Source organism: Macadamia integrifolia, chromosome 5, assembly GCF_013358625.1.
Source record: "Macadamia integrifolia cultivar HAES 741 chromosome 5, SCU_Mint_v3, whole genome shotgun sequence".
Lineage (NCBI taxonomy): Eukaryota > Viridiplantae > Streptophyta > Magnoliopsida > Proteales > Proteaceae > Macadamia > Macadamia integrifolia.
In genome coordinates this window covers 33,150,059-33,160,225 of record NC_056561.1, presented here as the reverse complement: position 1 = coordinate 33,160,225, position 10,167 = coordinate 33,150,059, and the positions used below count along the sequence as shown (strand labels likewise).

Sequence of the window (10,167 nt, the reverse complement as noted above, 5' to 3'; positions counted from 1 at the left end):
ATTCTTTTGTTTATATATCATGCCTTCAGGCCCAAATGTATATATATTTATTGTATCACAATTCGGGTATCAAGTATATGGGAGTTATTTACAGGTAAAACTTAGTCTTCCGCTGATCTAATGAACTTATGTTAGTGTGTGTATGCTGTGGTGGAATACAGTATCTGATGATCCTGGCAGGTTTGGGTTAACCGGTGTTAACTCGGTCACCGCTCCGGTTCAGGGCGAACGGGGTGTGACAGTATCGGTATCGGAGATACTTTAAACCATGGTGGCCACTTGTAAACTTCTGGAGAGAACTTCCATGGCCAGGAAAAAAATGTATGGAGATAGAGGGCATCACTGCCAAAATCCCCACAGAAGAGGAGAAGTACGCCGTCGGACTCCCGTTGACTAGAACTGAGAAGCGAGGGGCAGCAATACAATGATCCAATTTGTGAAGACCGGGGGGAATCCCATGGAGTTAAGGACCATGGTAATACAGTCCCATCTCAAAGAGTGAAAGACCTTGTGAATGTCAATCTTCATAAGGGCTGCGTGGGAGTGAGATTTTCTATCAAATCCTCTAATAATATCATGGCAAAGGAGAATGTTATCACCGATGCTTCTTCCCGGAATGAAGGCCGATTGTTTGCTACTAACAAGAGAGCCCACCACTTGCTTGATCCTATTTGCAAGGATCTTAGCTATTAAATTGTAAAGGAGGTTGCATAAGGAGATTGGTCTGAAATCATTCATAGCTTCAGCTCCCACTTTCCTTGGGATGAGGCAAAGGAAGGTGTGGTTGATCCCTTTAATCTGACTTGGGTTAAAGAAGAAGCTCTTGACTGCCTGGATCAAATCATCCTTGATGAGGTCCTAAGAGAAAAAAAATCCCATACTAAATCCATCGGGGTTGGGTGCTTTGCTGGCCTTATGGGAGTGAATGGCAGCAGTGATCTTATCATCAGAGTTAATAGCCATAAGCATATTAGACATGTAGGCTGAGATGGATTTATTCAAGAGACCATCAGGGATGGGGGGCTGGGAGTGGTGATAGGCCTGAACAGATTCTCAAAATAATCCACTGCAACCTTCTTAATCTCATCCACTCTGTGAACCAGGTTCCCCTTTGGGGTAGACAACTTGATGATAGAGTTGAGGTTGTTTCTTGCTTTCACAGATCTGTGAAAATAGGCAGTGTTTGAATCACCAAGCTCCAACTAGTTGATTTTGGATTTCTGCCTCAGAAAACTCTCTTCCTGGGCCAGGAGGGTAGAGAGAGCAGCTGCTTCAATCTTCTCTTCCTCAGCAAGAGAGTGATCGAGGTGGTCAGACTAAAGCTGGATCTGGATGGAGGAGAGCCTGTCCCTACAAGCAATAACTTGAGAACAAATATTCCCGAAGGAGCTAGTATTCCAAGATTTGAGGGCTTCTTTGACATTCCTTAGCTTCTAGCCATAATTAAAAGGGGAGTGAAGAAGGCTTGGACAGGTTTCAGCCAGGCTTCCTTGGAAATGTTGGGATAGTCAGGATGAGAGGTCCATATGTCAAAATATTTGAAGGGCTTGGGCCAAAGGAGGGGTAAGGCTGGATAAGGATGGAGATGGGGCTATGATCAGAGATATCAGGGGATTCAAAAGAAGCATGGGAGGAAGGGAACTAGGTGAGCTAACCTGCATTCACTAGAAATCTGTCCAATTTACAAGCAACCCGAGACTACCCAGATCTTTTATTATTTCGTAAAATTTGATTCCCGACCATCTAAGGTCATCAACAACAATGTCAGCAATGCAGGCATCAAGAGCCTCTACATTTGCAATATCAAGGGCCCTCCACAAATCCCCCAAGGATGAGAGCCTATCTGATTGGCAATAAGACGAAGATCATTCCACAAAGTATCCTTGTTAGCCCTCCGATTAGAGACATAGATTGAGGTGAGGAAGAAGGTTGAGCTGTGGGTAATGTCTGTAATAGAAAGGTGAAGGAACTAGGAGGAGGAGGAAAAGGGAGACAATTAGTTTGGACTTGTCCCATATGAAGCAAATACGGCTGTTTGGGTGAGAGGAATGGTTAGACAGATAATCCCATCCAGGAGCAATGGTGGTAATAATTCTGGCCTTAGAAGACTCTTTGATATGGGTTTTAATCAAACGGCAGAAGGAGGACCGCAACTCTTTGATGAAGGATCTCACAGCCGCATGCTTTGATGGGGGATTAAGGCCCCTAGTATTCCAAATGAAGCCTTGAGACATTAGGCAAGGTCGGGAGAGGGCAAAGAATGCTCCGCAGGGGAGGAGTCAAGAGTTCCAGGGGCAGGACGGGACTTACTTCTCCTCTGGTAGGATCGAGGAGCAGGGGTCAGGGAAAGGCAGGACTCTCGAGGGTGGAGAGAAGGGTGGCTGCGGTTGGGCTTGGCTATTAATGTCTTTTTGGCTTTGGATTTAAGCTGAACCATAGGCTTAAAAGGTTTGGCAGGCTTCGCGGAAGTGGAGGAACCGTCGGGTAGGGAAGAAGGGTCCAGCCACGTCATAAGAAGATTTGAAGGAAGGCCCGAGGAAGATGGGTTCAGAGCAAAGGGGTCCATGGTTGAGGTCTGGGCCTGGGTAGGACTGGTTTGGCAGTGGGCCAGGGGGTGGAGGCGAATATGGGCTTAATGGGCTTAGATAAAGGGGGATTGACCAAAGGTTGAGGCCCATTAGTATCAAGGCCCCCATCTAGCACAGAGTGCATAGGAGGTGTACTAGCATGGACACGTGGGTCATGAGGGTCTATAACAGGGTATGAAGTACCAACCTTCAGAGGAAGGCAGCCACTTTGTCACAGATGGGTCGACGTTTGGGGCTGGGAGGCAGAAGTCCCCTCGGTCCAGAGGTCACCATCGGAGTCCGAGGAGCTATCCTCGTCTGCAGAGCCAGAAGGGTCCAACGAGGCATGGTCAGAAGAGGAAAAGCCGTTAGGGCTTTCTGCCGTACCATCCAAAGCATGATCTGCAATGGAAGGAACCTGAACATCGCTGTCGCCATTACCGACAAGCTGAGATGGGTCTTCGAGGGTGTCAGTTATCTTTTCCAGCACAACGAACCTGTTTTGCCTAGCAAGTAAAGGAGCTTTAAGGACCTGAGGGTTTCCGACAATCGCAGCTGCCTAGTTGACAGAGGTGGTTCTCAAAAGGTTTCTCCTTCGAGTTCTCCCTCTTCCATTTGCCCGCGGATGGAGAGGAGGTCATGAGCCAGGTTCCATCATTCGCAAATGATCTCGCTGGTGGATGGGACTGATGGTGTCAGAATGCAGGGCACCCAAGGAATCAGTCAGGGGAGGCCTCAGTGGGCAAGAACTCGAGTCGTGTCCAAAAAATTTGCAGTTGAGGCACTGCGGTGGCTTCCAATCGTAGAGGATAGACTGCTGGAAGGAGAAGTTATCCTCATCTTGGATGGATAATGGAAGAAGGGAGGGCGTGAGCAGCCACGACTTCAATGTAGATCCTCGCAAAAGCATATGTTGATGGCTTGATGCCAGGGACGAAGAAAAATTGGGGATCTTTTGACGAGCCAGGGACCTCCTTCCAAACGTCTTAACCGGTCCTGCTCCTTAGAAAAGCGAAACAAGAAGGACCCATGATCCAAGAGAAAAGTATCAATCGTTCCTGAAGGCCGCCATTGCCTCAAGAGGGAGAGCTTCACAATGTGGAAAGGGGTGCCCTGCCCAGGAAGTGACCAGCAAGAGAGTTACTCCACTGGGAAGCCTCAGAATCTAGCAGGCCTTTAGGATAGACAACAACATTGGAGTCTCCAAGATTGACCGGGGGGACAAAGTGGAGATGGAGACTCTCAGCAGGGGGGAGGTTGCGATCTTGAAATTAGAGTTCCAGGGGATTCCCAAAGGGGAAGGAAGAGGGGCTGGAGAGGGGGAAGAAGCAGAGGGGAAGGGGTCAGGTATAGGTGGCAGGGGATGGGGGGCCCCATTAGGGGGTGGCCATGGTCAGCTCAGGCAAGGAGTCCGGCGATCCCCATCATAAGCTCTGGCGAGGAGTCTTGGGAGGGGGGAGTTAACTATCATCCTTTTCTCATATAGGAACTTGTTCTCTTTCTGATTGGATTAGAGGCATAGATCTTGTTAACTTGATATCCTTAAATTATGGATTTGCCATTGAGTCTTAGATTTGAGATATTGCTTAATTGGATGGGCTCGTAAGTGATCTGAAATGGGTTATTGGAACCCCAGATACGCATCAGTTCTCTCCCCTTAAATAGTGCTGGTTTTCTGCTCCTACTCATGGTCGAGAGGCTGAAGACAACCTCTTTGTGATATAAACTGAAACCCCACTATTCCAATTTACATATATGCCCTCTAGTCCTTAGTTATTCTATTCTTTCCCCATCCTTAGTAGTAGTTTCCAGGAATAGTCTCACTTAAGTAATTGCTTCCAATTATGTCCTGAACTTGATTTCTCTTTACTTGTTGGTTCTGAATTTCAAATCAATTACAAAGTTGCCTCTAGACTCTTAAATTGAGCTTTTGAATAGTCCTCTGGGTCCATGGCGATCCCAAAACAGGGTTTTGTGACCCAGAATTGCATCAGCTATTGACCTGTTGAAACCTACTTTTGTTTTATATGTGTTCTATTTATTTTCTTCAATGCTGAACCCCCATTCAAGTGATCTATAAACCTGAAATTATGCGTCTTGCTATTGTGTCCTGGCCTCACTCTTACTACAGAACATTATATAGTATATTTCTAAGTGAATATGAATTTAACACATTTAAATAATAATAATAGTAGTACAAACAATAATTATAATAAATAGAGAGGTTCCCCACAACGCCAACATGCAGTTTCCCACCAAGAGGCATTATAGATGACTAATCGTACAATAGGGGGTGTATTTAATTGTGAGAGTGTGTGGTCCCATGGTGAAATGTGAGAGGGCGTATAAAGGAATCCGCATGCTGATGTTGTGTGGTTCCTTTTCCATAACAATAACAAATGCAGTCAAAATATAGGCTGAATTTCTCAAGGAGCACCTGTTTGTACCACCCTTAGATTCCTAATACGAGTCTAAGACTCAAAATATCAACAATTTAGTTAGTTAATTAAAATTCTGAATACAATTAAAAAAATCTAACTACAACAACAACAAACTTAGCCTTATCCCAACTTAATGGGTCGGCTACATGGATCCATACAAAACAAATTTGAGAAAAGGCTACATAGGAGTTGAGGAGGGGAGAGATGGAAAGAAGAGAGATGAGAGACAAAATTTGAGTTAGGAAAGACTTAGCTAAATGGGGTCGGCAACATGGATCGTTGCTCTCCAAAAGGTTTTAAGGTCATAGTGGGGACAAGACCAAGGCTATGCATGCCATTCCTCACCACTTTGTCTACGATCATTTTAGGCTTGCCCCTAGCTCTTTTGGCTCATTTAGTATAGATCCGATCGCTCCTCCTTACTGGGGCGTCCTTAGGCCTCCTTTGAACATGACCATACGACCTCAAACAACTTTCACAGAGCTTATCGTTGATCGGAGCCCCTCCCAAAACAGATCTAATATGCTCATTTCGTACTTTATCCTTCCTAGTTTTACCACACATACTCTTCTTTACCACCCAACATTCTGCCCCATACATCATAGTTGGACGCACAACAGTCCTATAAAAAAAATCTAACTAAAATTAGTTAATATGACTTTTCTTTAAATACTTCTTTTGACTTGCTTAAATACTTTGAGGAATTGGGGAAATTTCATGAAATCGGTCCTGCTCTCAATTTTCATATCCCATCATCCCCCACCCCCCCACCCCACTGGGTCCTTTCTCACAAATTGAGCAGAATTTTTTTCTGGGAGCTTGGCAGTTAACTGAACACTGGCAGGGATGGGACATTTATTCAGGAATCATCAAGATTCCATTCTCTTAGCTTTTTTTGGGCTCGTTGGCATTGAAGACCTTACAGTTGCACAATTGAAGGCTTTATGTACTGGTTTGCAACAAGCTCCCCCTTTTTTTATGGATAGGTGAAACCTTTTTCAATCTAAGGAAGACAACAGTAGAGGTTACAAAAACCACAAGAAACATCAATTGTACAACAATAACAAGAAGATGGACCCCATGCCATTTAACCAGAAAGAACACTACATAATAGGATACGTACCCTCATTCAAAATAGCTGGGATCATATGAGTGGTCCTAACTACAAGTGGAAAGGGCTTGGAATTGGTGATTTGGTGGATGATTGTGAAGTGAGACCCTGTATGGAGAGCTCACTTAGGGAAGAGCTCATGTAGGCATCATCAATAAATACTATATAGGGCCATACGGCCCATAACCAATCATGTGTTCAGTCTATTTGATGAGATTCATCTTATATGAGTATAGCTGTTTTTTCTGTACTATTATGCCCATGACTGGTTGTATTACAGTTGTTTCTTCATGATTGTCAATACGATTTTTCATAAAAATAAAAAAGAGGCAAAAGAGAAGGGGGTGGGGGGAAGGGGAAGGAAACCTTAGTGAGCCTGGTTCCACATTATGAGTATTATTAATCATCATCTTATGTATTATGCAGTCATGGTTTGAACACATACCTGGTTTGTTTCTTGTATCATGAATCAGATCAAGACTCAATTTCAAAATAATATGTTTACCTTTGTTTAATTTGCTTCAAATCCTACCACAGAGAATTGGAAAAAATTGAAGTGCATGGGGATGACCTCTATCTGCCAACTGCTCCCAGCAAACTTGTTCGTGGGATTCAATTGGATAGTGGGATACCTCTACAGTCTGCTGCGAAAGTTCCTATTATGATCACATTTAATGTGGTGGACAGAGATGGGGATCACAACATTTTGAAACCGCAAGCATGCATCTTCAAGGTAAGCCTGTTTGTTTTTTTCATGCACACTTTGTTGATTGTTGACCAAATGTTCCGCACCAAGAACCAAATTGGAACCATGTGAGTTTTTTTTGGCACCGACAATTCTGGCCAACATTTCTGGAAACTACATTTGAGTTGCCAATTCAGCCTATATGTAAGTTTTTTTTTTTTTCCTGACAGTTGGAATTGTCCAGAACCATGCTACTGATGCCAATTTGGCTAGACTGAACATTACTAAATTAGTCAATGTTCTCAAATCTATCAATGCATTAGTGATGTTAGTATATGTAGCATAAAACGTGGTTCTTCTTTTCCAGGTTGGAGATGATTGCCGACAAGATGTTCTAGCCCTTCAAGTGATTTCACTTCTCAAAGACATTTTTGAAGCAGTTGGGCTTAACCTCTACCTGTTCCCATATGGAGTTCTTCCAACTGACCCAGAGAGAGGCATAATTGAGGTATAATGTTGGCTATCTTGATGGCATGACTTAATGTGTACTATCTACCTTACTGGTATGATAGACATTAGCATATTGGGCCTGCCATTGTTTTTCCTATTTTGTCAAACTGTGAGTTCAGTTTTCATTTTAAAGTGGTTTGTCCAATATGGGTCAATCATCTCCACTTTGCATAAAAAATGCTGAAGGTTAGTATAGTCTCCAAACTCACCCCTCCAAGGATCCCACATAGGCAGGACCAGGCACTGGGCAATGGCCCTTTAATTTGGAAAAATACGTTAATTTATCAGTTCAATCAACAGTCCAAATTTGTGATATCTATCTTCAACATTAGAAGGTTGTGGGAGCCTGTTTTCACTTCTGTTCTTGACTTTCTTTTACTTGTAAATACTACATATTTAATGTGTGTTTTTCATGACTTGAAGTGTTTGTTGCTCTGGCATGCATGCAAATGGTTAAGCCTCACTGAAGATCTTTATTTCTGCACTCACCCGAAGTGGACGAGATTGTCAGTCTGGCTGGAATGGCTGGATCCACCTTATATCTATGCATATTTCTTTGCATGTGGCACTCTCTATGAGACTTGCTTATAGGTGCTTTTAGTATTTCATTCATCTTTCTTATCAGGTTTGCACCTGCAGGTTGTCCCTAATTCACGGAGCAGAAGCCAGATGGGTGAAACCACTGATGGTGGATTGTATGAGATTTTTCAACAAGACTATGGGCCTGTTGGTTCGGCCAGTTTTGAAGCTGCTCGTGATAACTTCATAATTAGCAGTGCTGGTTATGCAGTTGCCAGCCTCTTGCTTCAACCAAAGGATCGTCATAATGGGAATCTTCTTTTTGACAAGTATGCCCAATCATCCCTGAATTAGTGTATGTGGATAAGAGAGGTTGGGTGGGGGGTTGCAGGATCCTTGACAATATCAATAATTTGGAAGTTCCTATTTACTGCCTCGACAGCGCAGACATGCTATACTCCCCACTTTGGGTCATTAACTTATATAATTTTAAAAGTTCAATGGGATAATATGTTCTTAGAAATATAATTAATTTAAGAAAACCATAAAGGCTCCATGTTATTGGTTATAAATTATACAATATAGGATTTAGATAACAAAATAGATGCTTTTATAGTCGTTACCAACATTGATTGTGTAACTAAGCAAATTATTTACATTTTAGTAGAAAAGTGTGACAATATTGAAATTTTACTGAGTTTCAACTACTTTTGAAAAAACTTTCTATTTTCTCCTAAACTATTGACCATTTCTTCTTCTTAAAATGTTTTACCACATTTCATCTTTTCAACCAGATGGAGAGCCTTGCTTTTTTTTTGGGTAAAAGCCACACAGCTATACTTCTGGCAGTATTGAGATGTGAAGGTCAAGCAAAACCATCATAGGGATACATACCCATAAAGGACATTTGTATCTGTGCCCTGGCTACTTGGATGGCAAGTTTACTCTTAATTTTTATTTTATTTTGTTTCATGCAGTGAGGGCAGGCTTGTACATATCGATTTTGGTTTTATCTTGGAAACTTCCCCTGGTGGCAATATGCGTTTCGAAAGTGCTCATTTTAAGCTGAGCCACGACATGACACAATTGCTTGACCCATCTGGGGTGATGAAAAGTGAGACCTGGCAATACTTCGTAAGGTAATAATCTCTCTCTCTCTCTCTCTCTCACACACACACACACACACACACACACACAGACATGCACACGCACACGCACACGCACACGCACACACACACATGCACAGAAACATTCTCTGGAGTAATTTACTGATTCATTGACTAAAGTGCCACTTAGATCTTAGTGCTGTTTGTTATGATTGGTACACTATCTGCAGCTTGTGCGTGAAGGGGTACCTTGCTGCGCGACGTCATAAGGATGGGATCATCAACACAGTACTGATGATGGTTGACAGTGGGCTACCTTGCTTCAGCCGGGGAGACCCCATTGGGAATCTACGCAAGAGATTCCATCCTGAGATGAGTGAGCGTGAAGCTGCCAATTTCATGATTAAAACCTGTGCTGATGCATACAATAAGTGGACTACTGCAGGCTACGATTTAATACAGTATTTGCAGCAGGGCATTGAAAAGTAGAAGCTCATCGGCCTCACTCACTGTAATTATTATTATGATTCCTTGCTAGTGTATCTGATCATCGTTAACCCATTAATTTGTAGAAAGAATTTTTCTTGAGAGGTTTTCTATTTGACAATTCTAAAAAGATTGTAAATGCGGAAGCACCTGAAAGAACCAACAGTTCCTTGTAGTGGGATTATATCCTGAGTTCTGTTGAAATACGTCTGTACCTTGTAACTCCATTTTATCAATAGAAAAAATTAGGTTCTTTTCTTTTTCTTCCCCTCTCCCCCTCCCCCTCTTCTCCATAAGAGCAACTTTCTGTGGTGGAGGCGAATGGCCATTAGATCTGACCGTTATACAGTTTTCGTTTTATCTTTTGTCCAATGTTTCTTCTGGTACTATATCAAGTTGATTTACCAGAAAATTGGCCATGGCTTTGGAGTGGTAATGTTTCCTGTATCACTAATAAAACAACCACAGGAGTGGAAATTTGCGACTACCTTTTTATTTTTTAAAATTTATTTATTTATTTGTGTAATTTGCTCTTGAGAAGCAGGGTTGAAGTTCGAGGCACCATAGCATCTATGAGAACTGTAATTTGTCATATGTGGGTTGTATTTTAAGGGAAACGTCATTTTCTGTGTCAAATTTCATTCTTGTACTCCCCCTCCCGATGAGATTCTTTCCGTCAGGGTTTTGTTTCTTAATAAATCTTGGTAGTTTCTTGACAAAAGAAAAAAAAAAAAGACTCAAA

The 10,167-nt window shown here is 42.6% G+C and overlaps 1 protein-coding gene across 1 annotated transcript in view; it reads left to right on the top strand.

Annotated features, from left to right (window-relative positions):
* LOC122078700 (phosphatidylinositol 4-kinase alpha 1-like) overlaps positions 1-9,683 on the top strand; it is a 43,996-nt gene extending 34,313 nt beyond the window's left edge. Inside the window, exons 22-26 of the mRNA XM_042644798.1 lie at positions 6,657-6,852; positions 7,172-7,312; positions 7,954-8,162; positions 8,811-8,972; positions 9,170-9,683. Of these exons, the coding sequence (XP_042500732.1) occupies positions 6,657-6,852; positions 7,172-7,312; positions 7,954-8,162; positions 8,811-8,972; positions 9,170-9,428 (967 nt within the window). The 3' untranslated portion in view covers positions 9,429-9,683. The remainder of the gene's footprint in view (positions 1-6,656; positions 6,853-7,171; positions 7,313-7,953; positions 8,163-8,810; positions 8,973-9,169) is intronic.
* Positions 9,684-10,167: the final 484 nt, after the last annotated feature.